Source organism: Cloeon dipterum, chromosome 1, assembly GCF_949628265.1.
Source record: "Cloeon dipterum chromosome 1, ieCloDipt1.1, whole genome shotgun sequence".
Classification (NCBI taxonomy): domain Eukaryota; kingdom Metazoa; phylum Arthropoda; class Insecta; order Ephemeroptera; family Baetidae; genus Cloeon; species Cloeon dipterum.
This window is the reverse complement of record NC_088786.1, coordinates 27,626,713-27,639,975: the sequence shown is the minus strand read 5'-3', so window position 1 is coordinate 27,639,975 and position 13,263 is coordinate 27,626,713. Positions and strand designations below refer to the sequence as shown.

Genomic DNA, 13,263 nt, shown 5'->3' with positions numbered 1-13,263 from the left:
TTTTTATCATTTAAAAAAACATCTATCTTTCACAAGTCCCCCAAAAATTATTCTCTTATCAATAGCATAAACAGATTAACTTTTATTCTTAATCTTACTAAGCAAAATTCCAAAACTCCAACACGGACGAGTAAAATTGGAATATTACCATCGATTCAACATCTTAGAAATGTTTAACTTCTTGAGGAGTGGTGCTTTAGGCTTTTAAAAATCTCCTTAAATATTCGGCAACTGGCAATTTTTTCTATTAATTTGCAAGTTTAGATTTGTTCTTGTCACTTACTCTCTGACTCTCTCCTTCTCAAATCGATGCAGTTTCCACCTCATGATTAGTGCGAAAATCTTCAAAACAAATATGTTTTCCACTAGATGATTGAGAACATTTTACTCACGCATTTTCTTTTTTTAATTGGCAAATTTTAAATCACACATTTGCAAAAAGTCGTTTCTGCTAATCACCATTCTCATATGCCAATGGAAAGGTGACGCGACGCGTAATTTGACAGCAAATGATTATCATTGTTGTTTAATTATAAAATTTCCCCTGGAAGCGAGTTTAAGAAGATGAATACATTTGGCATAATGACTAGGTATCTTTTACGCGGAACGAAGCGAAATTAAAACTGCTGCTCCGGCGTTGATAATCACCAGCCAAACACATCTGAAAAGGGCAAAAAGCTGCTCAGCGGCAAAGAATTCCTCATCAGCTGCCGCTCATTATGCATGGCTGGTTTGCCTCGAAATTGAATTAGCCTGCAAGATGGTGGATAGTGTGATTTTTGCACGGTGGGAAGTTCGGAAAGTCTGAATTCGCCAAGAATTCGCGCGCAGAGCACAAAATTCAATTTGCGGTGGGATGTTAATCGGCGGCGATGAGAGTATTGGTACAAATAATTCAATCAAACGTGCAGGAATCTGCGCGCTCGTAATCTCTCGGTCGCTATCTTCGAAAAGTGTGTGTGTGTGTATATCAAATCCGCCGACGGAATATTAGCGGCGGAGAGCGCATTGTTCGCCGCTAATTGTCTTTGTTCCTAGTACGTAAACTCGTATGGTGTGCGTTTACTACATGCGCGGGTACACGAAACTGGTAAAAACATCTCACCGCGCCGCGCGCAATAAAGCAGAAAAAGGAGACGCGAGAGAAATGCGCTAAAATAGGAAGTTGAACCGGTCTTGTGTACCCGGCTCTCGTCTAATGCAATTTACCCGCACAGCACCGGCAGCCTTTTAATTTGTTTATCGACGCAATTCCTAATTCATTGACTCCGCGCGACGAGGAAGCGCGATGGAATTTTCGCGTAATAAATCGACCATTGTGTCTCGACGTTCTCTGCCCGCAGAGATTAAATTATTCACACTGCATCTGAAATTAAACCCTAAGCTAAGGCGTTGCGCGACACGTCTTCCGAGAAGAAAATCTCTCTTGATTAATTGTCTGCTCTCAACGATTTTCAATGGAAAAACTGCTCTCACGATCAGAAAGCGCGGTGGAGATGCACGTTTCAATAAAAAATAATGTAACGAAACAAATGTTTTTATGAGCAGTCATAAATATTTTCATTTACCAACGTGCCAATCACAGAAAAATGCCAAGAGAGGGTTTTAAAAGTAACATGCTACTTGCTAACGTAATAAATTACATCATGATCGTGTTTAATATATTTTTATTTGATTTCAATCACGTTACCCTCAAATCATATAGGAAAGATGTATTTAATGCATATTTTTACACCAAAAAATGTTTAATTTTAATGTTTCGAACCAAAATTTTAATTTCTTTGATTAGTTTGGTGTTTTCAACCGCCCCAAATCATGAAAATTTTATAGAAATAATTGTAATCCCCAAAAAAGAAACAATTACATGAACTTAAACATGTTTTTATATTATTAAAGTCCCCCCCCCCCCCTATTGTTGAATCAGTCTTGGATTTTTTTATTGCAATGAACAATTCGAAATTATTCAGAGCTTTATTCACACGATGAAATCAACCTATAGTGCGCATTTTTAAGGTTTAATTAAATGGTACCCCTAAATTTAAACTTTCACCTAAACTCTGGCCTGTATTGAAGAAAATTTGAAAAAAAAAATCTTTTAAGTACAAACAATTTGCCTCACTTTGCGAGCAACATGCACTCAAGAATTGGATTGTATCAGTTGACGAGGCATTTTTAATCAAACAAAAAGATTTGGCGAGTGGGCTACTTGATATCGAGGAAATTTAGAGCGAGATGATAGGACACTTTGATGATGCACCCGACAGACGACCTGATCCGAATTCCTCTCTCGCTTCATAATGGCCTGACAATATCGCGTATTTATTTATATATGCGGTCGCAGCTGGGCGAATCGATTAATCATTTCCAGCTGAAAGGAGCCATACACAGCGTTGAGAAAGTTGTGCGTGAGAGAAGCGTTTGTTTGCCGAGCGATGATATTATGCGCGCCTCTCGTTTTTACCCATATTGAAATTAATGTCTCAAAAAATATCATCTGACAACCAGTATGACCGCTGCTTGAGAAATTACCGAGCCGAATGAGAGAGCACTCGCATCAAACGCCGCGCGATTTATTTATTTCGCTGTCCACGCGGTGCACGCTCGCTCGGCGGGGGAAAAGGACGCGAATAATGATGATACTGTTTTCCTCTCGCTGCCACTAATGGGGAATAAAAAAGTGCACGAGACGAGAAATGTGATTATTGCCGCCGTCGCCAGGGAACAAGAACGCTTCGAAAAATATATATTCGCTGCAAGCGCAAAAAACCCGTGCCTGATGATATTAATTACGAAAATGTCTCCGCCGTGCAGCCGCTGCAACAATGATGTGCAATGTGTAAAGGAAACGGTAAAATTTCACAATTTATCCCTCGAATGCTTGTTTTTGCTGTATTATATAGTATTGCATGCACTGTAAAATCCGTGCAATTTTTTCCCAGAGCCGAGAAGCATTTTTGGCCGTAAAGTTATATATGCTCCCTCCAAGTTATGACGTGATAAAACCCGTGCGAGCGTTCACTTTTACCTTCCAAAAAGGCACTAATGATAGGCTCCGAGTTCGTGTAAACAAATAACAAGACGTCAAATTCAAATTCCCTATACGGAGTGCGCAGTCATTTTTTGACCACTTTTGCCCGAGAATTACAATAATTTACACGCGGCTATAGTGGTAGCTTTTGTGTTGGGGCAGAAAAAGTGTTCTACTACATGTAAAAGACTTTTCTCCTTCCTAGAAGAATATTTTCCCAGCCGCGGTGATTTATTGTTCGTTGTCACAACATTTCAATTTAGCGTGTTTCGTTCGAAATCGTAATCCGCTCAGCGCACAAAAGCGTTCCCATGCGGATTTATTTTATTAATCCTCCAGGCTGCGTCATGTAGCTGATGTCTGTCGCGCAATTTAATTCAATTTGCCCTATTTTTGTTCCAGTTATTTGGACGATGGCTTCAAGATGGCTGGAGCTGCTGATTTGTATCACAATGTGTGCTCTGGCCATGTCAGGGACGCCGCCGAACAAAAGTCGCCAAGGTGAAGGTGAGTTAATTAAACCTTCTTTTGCTTTCTATCCTGCGAGCGCGCGGCTAGCTCGCAGCTCGTGAGAAATCGTCGAACGACTTCGCAGCAGCAGTCACTCAATTTGATTTGTCATTCGCGAATCTTCAGAGTACTACGTGGCTGATAGCATCTCGCAAAGAGAGTTCCGTGTTCCCGCTGCACAGGCAATTGGAGAGAGGTCCTAACCTTTTTGCATAACAGGACTTGCGCAGGCCATTTGTATGATAAATAATTTTACTCTTCAGTGCGAATAGGAGCACTTACCAATTGGAAAATAACAATTTTTCTGCCGGATCTGATGTAATTCCAATAACTGCAAAAATTTTGATTAAAAAGAAATTAGCAGATGTTGTTTCAATTAACCTGGAAGTGAAAGAGACTTTGCGCTGCACGCTCACTTTGTCTGAGTTGCGAGACACAAAAAGAATAACCGAAAAGGGAGTTTTGTCTTCGATTGTGCATCCTGAGAAACCTTTTCTGAGTGAGCCGCAATTGTCAAATACCGCGCACTCGTTCCCTTTCCTCGAAACATTTTGGGTCACTGTGTGTGGAGACAGCCAAATGGCAATACGTGTATGCAAACGACAAACGCAATTAAAAGAACAGTTTCCTCGGCGGCTTGATTCTCTGGTGTTCACAATCAGACGCAATGATGCGCGGACAACAATAGAAAACAAAACAGCATTATTTGCATTTCACTCAGCTCGTACGTGTTCTTTCGGTGAGCGGCCGCAAAGATGAGTTAGCTGCTCATTAGTCATTTAAGTAATGCCTCCTTGCCATTTTAAACAGATTCTTAGCTATTTCATTAATTAAACGTCGTGTTCTCTATAATGAGAAGACGCTTTATGACAAGAATAGTGAAAATTAACAATTTTGTGCAAAATATTCCGGATTCCGAGTGACCTCTTCACTGCAATAAAAAGTGGCGTTATTTTGCGGTATTCAGATTTAATTTCCGACTCTATTTTTGCTCACTTCACTTCAGGGCGCAATAATAAAAAGCGTGAATAGTTTAATAACACGCGGAGGAGCATATAACAAACGCACATGCACGTCTATTATCAAGAAAGATTTCTCGCAGTCTCTCGCTTATTGAAGATCCCGCTACCGCACAATACAACACTTTATTGCACACCCTCCAGCCTTAACATAATATAGATAATGTGTGCTGCTGGGAGTACCCTAAATTATACTGCTCTCTCGCACCTCAAAGGTGAGACCGAATCCGTAATTCAGCTAACGTGGATGTTGTATTCCGTTCTGGAAAGTGAGGCCGTAAATCATGCTGGTAATGGCTGCTATTTTAATTTAGCTTTTCCTTTTCGTGCTCCTCCACGCGGGCCATAAATTTTCCGATTATTTGAGCAGTTTGTCGACCTCATCAAACGCACCGCGGCTGCGGAGGCTGCCGCAGCCGCCGCCGCCACTGCTGCTGCTGCTGCGAGCAAATCGTTTTCAAGGATGCCCGAGTTTTTCCTGCTCGCCGTGAGTAAGTCGCCGCTCCGGCTCCGAGACGTTTGTTTTATGAAGACTTATTGCGCGGATTTTAATCGCTTGTAAAATAATTAACACTCAGCGTGTTGCTAAACCCACAATTTAAGACGTAACGCTAGAAGGCAATAAACGCATTTTTCCAACAACTCGGCTTTAATCATGCAAAGTAAAATTGTAATAATCTCGCCTGCTTTTGTGCCCCGCCAGTTGGCATGAATATTTTGTTTGAACATCAAGCTGAAATTGTCATTTTTCTCATCTCTGTGCAAATCTCGACGGCAGCTCTGACAGACAAAAGGAGGATGCGTATAGTGCTAAAGGCTGAAAAGCAAGTACCGAGAGATGAAAGGAAAGAACCCCCATAAAGAGAGATTGAAGAAAAATAGCGATTATTGTTTCTTTACTGCCGTCGCTGCAATCAACATCTGCATCTGCAAACAGCTCTCACAAACACACTGTACGACGAAAACGCGACACGACCGTAATAACTCGGAACCATAAAAAGACGCCCATTTCGAGTGTTGCTGTCAGAGAGACCGAGAGAAAATAATTCAGATGTGTGTGTATTGGGTACCAAGCAGAATGACTGTATTTTAGCGCGGCCAGTCTGCGAGCAAACGACCTTTTAAGGCAATATAATTGCTTCTCGATAAAAATATATCGAAATGAGAGGAATGGCTGACGTGTTTACCTTTTTCCCCAATTAGAAGTTGGTCGTTAAAGGAATAGTCTTGGCGTACCTGACTATACCAGTGAAAGTGTCCCGTTGCTGAAAAGTGAATTTTTTCGGTGAAAAAAGTGAACAACAATGCACAATTATTCCGAGCACATTCAATTAAATTAATCCGCGCATTGTGTGGCGTCAGTGGCGTGATCAACAAGCGTGGCGAGAAGCTTTTAGTGCCTTTGTCTAGCGTTTCTTCCTTTTCCGAGCGCTAAAAACATTATTTTTTTTCTTGGCAAAAAGTCTTAAATGCCTTCTTTTAATTGCAAAGAGAGCCACTGCCAGGCCACTGCCCTTCACTGCTGCTTACTTTTGAATAAAAATTAATTGGCGAACGCAAGCACGGGAAATCCTGATTCGGTCAGAGGCTGAACTTGTTTTCCACGGGGAGAGACAATGAACCTGAAAAGCGTCGCGAATTCGTCCAAAGTCGAGATGGAAAGTAAAACGCCGTAAATCGCCTGCCCGGCGGAGAGTGAAACGATCCCGAACTGTGTCGTCAGCGAACGATAAGCACCACTTGGTGTCACCTCTTATAGGCTGAGAACGCCCGCGGAGCCAAGCACCGTGTCACCCTTCACAGGTGGAATCGCTCGGTTCACGGCACGCCGCCGAAATGGTCAACGCCAGCACAATGCTCTTCGTCCCGGGCTATCTCACTAGTTAGCTTAGATCTGAATATCATTTTTGTTTTTATGTTCTTGAAATAAAGCTAACACGTTATAAGATTGATGAGTTCATCGCACTGTAATTTAGCTTCTACTATTCTATCAATGAATCAATGGATTAAAAGTTTCATTTTAGTTTAGTACTTGAAACCTATAAAGAGAGTTTAGATTAATTTAAATTTATTTATGTAATGATATGTGCACAATCAAAAATATTAACCGAATTTAAACAGTAGAAAATTATGCCAAAGCAAGAATTGAATCTTTATTTATGAAACAAAAAAGATAAATATAGATGAATGGATTTTTAATGCATTGAAATTGATTCAGATTATTATTTTTCGATCAATATAAAATCACTTGATGCCAGGAGAAAATGAGCGGCAGAAAAGAGCAGTTATGAAAATCCATAGCTATAGCTGCAATATCGACTGAACCACAGAGCAAATTGCCGAAATATAACTGCAATCGCCACTGCTGTCAGGACGTCATATCAATCGCGGAACCAATTTTTCGTTAACTTCCAGGAAACGACAGTTGCTTGTCTCTTCTTTCGCCTCACAAAAAGAAGTGAGCCGCTGAGAAAATCTGTTAAAACATCTTGATTACCGGTGCAGCAGCTGACGCTCTCTAGAATAAACGCCTATAAGTATAAACACCCGGCAGCGAAATCGAAGATTGTTAGCCGTTGTTAGGAATACATTAAATAAGAACGTATATATTTAATTGAAACTGATTTCCGGCCAAGCTCCTCCTGTTATGCGTATAGTTTGGCCATCAGTGCAAATTATAATAATTATTAGTAACGCTGTAACTCTCCTTTTCCCAGCTTTTCAAATCGTGCCGAAGGCGTGCACGGTGGACACAGTTCCAGGAGTGTGCATGTTCGTGTGGCAGTGCATCCACCACCAGGGGAAGCATCTCGGCATGTGCATGGACGCCTTCATGTTCGGTTCCTGCTGCCAACTACCGCCTGACGCCATGGTGCCCACGGTGGCCTCCGAGCCTCAAATCGCCGGCTCGCAAGCGGTCAGCGCCTACCTCAGCTCAAACAGGCCATTCAGGTAAATACTTCAAAATTACTCAAGTTCAATAGCCCATTTCACAATTTATTTGATAATAAAAGCCATATACAGTTTTTTTTTTACCAAGATTGCAGTTTATATAATTAAATTTAACTGTTCTAATTCAGAACAAAATTGTAGTAATATAAGAAGGCTTGATACTGCTCTAACTTCAGGTGCAACCGATTAATACCAAAGCCAACATACCTTGCCACTAAACTACGCTTACTACGAGTTTGATCAAAAAAAATTTTTTTTTCATTTTCCTTTCCTTTATAAACAAAGGGTAAATTTCAAAATTAAAATCGTAAAATCACCATTATAAAGATTTTAGGATATACAGTTTAAACAAATTAAATGACAATAAATGCCCAACCAAAATGCCGTTTGAAACATCAATCTATTAAAATAAAATAAATTAAAATAATTAAAGAAAAAAACGACGTATCATGTAATGAGGCGTCATGAAAGCCAGTAAAATAAGATTAAAAGTTTACCTGGGATCTCAGCACTTTTTGTGTGAGACAAATTTCCCATAAACCAAGCACTTACTGTGCAATTTCATTTACGGATGTCTTGAGAACAGTTAGGAAATTATTTATTTTTGAGAAAAGTAACTGAAATAAACCTCTCCTATCAGCTGCAGAGCTGTCCTCCATGACATTTTCTCACGCGCGAATCGCGTCAACGGCTCTCCTCTGAGATTTAAAATTTGTTCTGCTAATGATGGTAAAAACAATTGCTTGATGCTCGTTCGGTTTGGCCACCAAGGATGGAATTTTCGCACTAGATATGCGCATCTGTGTGTGTACATGTAAACAACTGTCATCGCGCGGACAAAAGGCAGATGGTGAAGCCCGAGATTAGAGGAGCAGTGCCGCAAATAATGGATTCTTTTGGCACAATGAAAGCAACGAGGCATTGGGAGACGAGAGAGAGGCTGCGGCCGCATTTGCATCGCTCGCAATAGTGAATGGAGAGAAAAACAGCGTCTTTCGATGCGGGCCCATCATTCAAATCGTGGTTTGTTAATCGATATGGGTGCCTATTTATCAACACACGTGAGAAGAGGCGGAGACGCGATTCGTCTTGCATGAGGCGCCGAAAGAAATGATTGAATAATTTATCAATATAGTTATTTGGCTACAGCAATTCATTCTTTTGACAAACGACGGGGAGCCTTCAAATTTTTTTAAAACGTACACTTAAAAAATTGTTGGTTGGTTAAATTGCTTTTAAATCAAATATTATTCCAAGAAATCTAAAAATTTAACTGCTCATTGTCTGCTTTTCCGATTATGGATTATATAAAAGGTTAACTAGAATGAACACACGCTACTATTGTGAAATGTTTGTGTGAGCGAAAGGACGAGTCAGCAGTTGCACAAACATCGTTCTGAGAAAATTAATAATAATGCACCTCTGGCGAAGCAAACGGTGAGAGAAAGAAGGAAGAACGTGCGCAAACGGGCTGAAAAACGATTACAAGCGGCGACTTCTGGCTGGGAACACTGAGATTGCGCTTGGATCAGTGTGTCATTTTAGAAATTGGAAGATGAAATAATAATACACAGCGTGTAATGCAACAAAAACACACAAAAGCCCAGTGGCAATGCATATGTGAAAGTTGCTGGATTTAAGAATGGGCCGATCTCTTACAAGAGCCGTTACAAACATTATTGGAACATATCAATCATGTTTTCATCAGCGCGCGCGGTTCGTTCCTCACTCGCTTGTAGGTGCATCAGTGAAGGCGAAGTATGTCACTTTGGTGTATCCTAATTATACGCGCAAGAATGAGCCAATCTTGTTAATAAATGCATTCCCCGGCAAACCGGCCGGCGTCTCTCTATTATTGTACGCGCTGCTGCATTGGCATGAGAAAGCGCGAGGAGGCACACACGATTTGAACTGCCAGTCAGGCCTGGCCAAATGTCAACTACTTTTCATGAACCTGATCTCGTTTTTTGATAAGATCTTTCCCGCGGCCGATTTGAAATCTTGCCATTTTTGCTTGTTATCGTGTCACACAATTTGTACAACAAGATCAGACGCTCTCTTCGCGCTTTGAATCCGAAGTCTTATGCCTGCAACATTTTAAATTTTATTTCCTTCAGCTCCAGGCCCGTCACCAAGAAGCCATTCAAGACTCCTCCAGCGACCACTGCTACGCCGAGCTACACCGCAGACATCAACAGCGAAAACTTCGTGGACTACACGCCGCCAGAAAACAATTACTCGCCCCACACCACCAAATACCCATTAGCACACACTACTAAGTTTCCACCCGCCCCAACCACCCAGACCACCAAATATCCTTCGTACTCGACTCCTTCAAAGGATAAAGTTAGCACGCTCGGTATCTCCAAGTACCCAACACCGACGGAGCCAGCCTTCGTCACCAGACCAAAACCGTCCACTTGGACATCTCCTTTTAGACCACGACCACCGGACCTGATCCAAGGTAGGTTTTTTCATCGGTCTTTAAAAAATATTAGACTGTGACAATATGGTTTGTGTAGTCTGAACCGATGAATTAAATACTTATTTAGAAAAAATAAACTCACTAGGCATACAACTCTTACATCATGACAGTTTTAAGATTTTACCATTTTTAAGCTTTTCTTTGTGTATTTTTTCTTGCACGACACTCATTTTTCGCAATACTCGCCAAATCACATTTAAATACCTATTAAAAAGTTAATATATTTTATTAGTTTAAATTTTTAATTCATATATGTGATCTCTTCTTTTTTCCAGGTTCAATATTTAGTCAGAGACCTATTTCCGGTTTGACAAAGAAACCTTTTCGACCTGCGTCAACAACGACCGCAACGACCGCACTGACCACAAAACGGCCCACGCCGACCACAACCACAAGCACCACTACCACCACCACCACCACTACGACCACCACCACTACAACTACTACGCCCAGGCCTGCTACAAGTTCCCCCAATCCAACTAGACCACCACCACATTTTCAATCGCCGTACCTAACTTCAACCCCTCACTTGCCCGCTTCATCTACCGAAGGTTCAACTACCATAAGAGCAAATGCAACGAATGTTCCAGTTCGTGCTAGAATAGGTTAGAATATTTATTAGGTGGAGCTTAAGTTTGACTAATAAATCTAGAGAATTGATTTGAAATCAACTACCAGAGAATAAACATTTTATATATTAGAAATTAAAATATTAAATATTTTTAATATAGGGATAATTTGGCTAAAGTTGTATTTTACTCAATCAATTGCAGAATGCGGAAAGCCTCCTTTGATTCCTCCGCGACCTGAAATGCGGATTGTCGGTGGCAGGACGTCTGATTTCGGTAGATGGCCGTGGCAGGTGACTTGAATTGTTCCCTTCCAAATTTCCAGTTTTATTTCAATTCCGGATTCCGCTTTCAGGTGTCAGTTCGAAGAACGTCTTTCTTTGGCTTTTCGAGCACGCACAGATGCGGTGGAGCGATCATCAACGAAAACTGGATCGCGACAGCGGGCCACTGTGTGGACGAGTAAGTACCCCACATTTCGCTTGGGAGCCTCGGAGAAGTGCTGCTGGGTGGTCACTTCACGTGAAAAATGAGATTAAATCGGCGGCTAAAAGGAAACAATGGGCGGCGCGGGCAATTAATCGGCCGGCGAGATCGGTGCCGGCAACAATGCCACGCAGCTTCTCATGTCCCAATAAACTAGAAAGTGATTGTTTTGCGTGCCGAAAAATTAATGGCTGACAAATTGACTGATTGCAGCTTGCTGACGTCGCAGATAAGAATCAGAGTCGGCGAGTACGACTTTTCCTCATCCAACGAGCCGTTCAACCACGAGGAGCGCAGCGTCACTAGGAAAGTTGTCCACCCGAAGTGAGTCTCCCCCTTAATTGTAACCGTTTTCGATAAATCAAACTTGCCCGCCGCCACACAGGTACAACTTCTTCACGTACGAGTACGACCTGGCCCTGGTGCAGCTCGACCGGCCTCTCGAGTTCGCGCCGCACATCGCGCCCATTTGTCTGCCGGCGACAGACGACCTCCTGGTCGGCGAGACAGCCACCGTCACCGGCTGGGGCAGGCTTAGCGAGGGAGGCACCTTGCCCTCAATTCTCCAAGAGGTTACTATTCTTTTAATTTAATTTTTAACGTTTAATCATTTAAAACTTTTGAATAACTATAAAATGGTTGCATAGTTGAGGGTAACTGTTGCCTTCTTTACGAACCTTTCTTGTAGATAAACTCTTACCTAATCAATGCACGGAAGAGTTAAATACACAAAATTTAATATATTTGCTTGTCGATTGCAACAGTAGAGGCACATATATTTTTTTCAATACAACCACCTAGATGTAAACGGGGGACCGTTTTAGTTTTTAAATTAATAACTAATATAACTGAATCATATACATTGTTAATTAGAAAAAGTGAAAAAATCAAGAGATAGTCGAGTCGCACACAGCCAATGCTAATTTTGTGATTGCCAATTAATAATTTAAAGTTTCGATTTTAATTTTGATTTTTTTGCTCCATGTCCAGGCAAAAATAATAAAATGTTAGTTATAGCAAAAAAAAACACGTTGTATTCAGAAAAATATTAACACACAAGAAATTTAACAATTAAAAATTACGAAATTTAGCTACTCCGATTTTTAAATGAAATCATTTTAATCTTACATAGCCGCTCACCTCAGTCCACTGGAGCAGAGTGGCGCCGTATATTTGTTTCATTTTATTATTGATTTCAAATTAGTGATTTTGATTGCGTGACTATTTCTATTTTAAAAAACGATATTACCAAAAAATCCACTTTTCAGGTGTCAGTGCCTATTGTAAGCAACGAGAAGTGCAAGTCTATGTTCTTGCGAGCCGGCAGACACGAGCACATTCCAGAGATATTCCTCTGCGCTGGATATGAAACCGGTGGCCGTGATTCTTGTCAGGTGAGAGATTCAAAAAGAAAGTTATGCATTCCGCGTAGCATTGGTGCCAAGCAGTTTGCCTATGAATGCGTGAATCCACAAATCATACATTTTGTATTTTCTAATTTTGATTTTTTTCTGTTAGGGTGACTCCGGGGGCCCCCTTCAAGTGCGGGGCAAAGACGGCAACTACTTCCTAGCTGGCATCATCAGCTGGGGCATCGGGTGTGCGGAGAACAACCTGCCTGGCGTGTGCACTCGGATATCGAAATTCGTCGACTGGATAATGGAGCAAGTGACTCAGTCGTGATTTTCGCCAGACACTAAAGCCCTCGAGTGAGAGATACATAACTTAAAATCAACCCGACTGTGAATCAATCAACCAGATTAATGTTATCTATTTGTAAATGAAGAATCCGTGTTCAACCAGTCCGAGGAGTCAAGCAAGACGCTGAAAGTGAACCAACTTCGGGGCGGCGCTTTTTATGTTAAAAGTGCGAACGCTCGTCGCTGATGAAAGTGCTATTCATGTACATATTTAAGCCTCATTTTAAGTGTCACTGTGATAAAAATTATTCGTATGCGTTTCCAGTTTTTATTATAAGTTGAGTGTGCAAAAAGACGAGTTGTTGAAATATTATTTGGATTTTTTTGTTGCGACGCATTCAAATTTTATCCGTCATTGAGTCTTCCAAACACTATTTTTGTTATATTTCTAGCAAATGAGACGTATCAACATCCTAAAATTAGTTGAGCAATACTACGATATGAATTGAACAAACTTATAAAAGAGAGTAAGTGCCCTGTCAAATAAAGTTCTATTGAAAATTAATTTGATTTT

The 13,263-nt window shown here is 41.0% G+C and overlaps 1 protein-coding gene across 1 annotated transcript in view; it reads left to right on the top strand.

Moving 5' to 3' along the window:
• The window catches only part of LOC135937318 (serine proteinase stubble-like), a 28,676-nt gene extending 15,422 nt beyond the window's left edge, over positions 1-13,254 (top strand). Inside the window, exons 2-11 of the mRNA XM_065480470.1 lie at positions 3,431-3,535; positions 7,275-7,509; positions 9,627-9,973; positions 10,270-10,599; positions 10,768-10,856; positions 10,919-11,025; positions 11,263-11,373; positions 11,435-11,621; positions 12,318-12,443; positions 12,568-13,254. Of these exons, the coding sequence (XP_065336542.1) occupies positions 3,442-3,535; positions 7,275-7,509; positions 9,627-9,973; positions 10,270-10,599; positions 10,768-10,856; positions 10,919-11,025; positions 11,263-11,373; positions 11,435-11,621; positions 12,318-12,443; positions 12,568-12,732 (1,791 nt within the window). The 5' untranslated portion in view covers positions 3,431-3,441 and the 3' untranslated portion in view covers positions 12,733-13,254. The remainder of the gene's footprint in view (positions 1-3,430; positions 3,536-7,274; positions 7,510-9,626; positions 9,974-10,269; positions 10,600-10,767; positions 10,857-10,918; positions 11,026-11,262; positions 11,374-11,434; positions 11,622-12,317; positions 12,444-12,567) is intronic.
• The last annotated feature ends 9 nt before the right edge of the window (positions 13,255-13,263 follow it).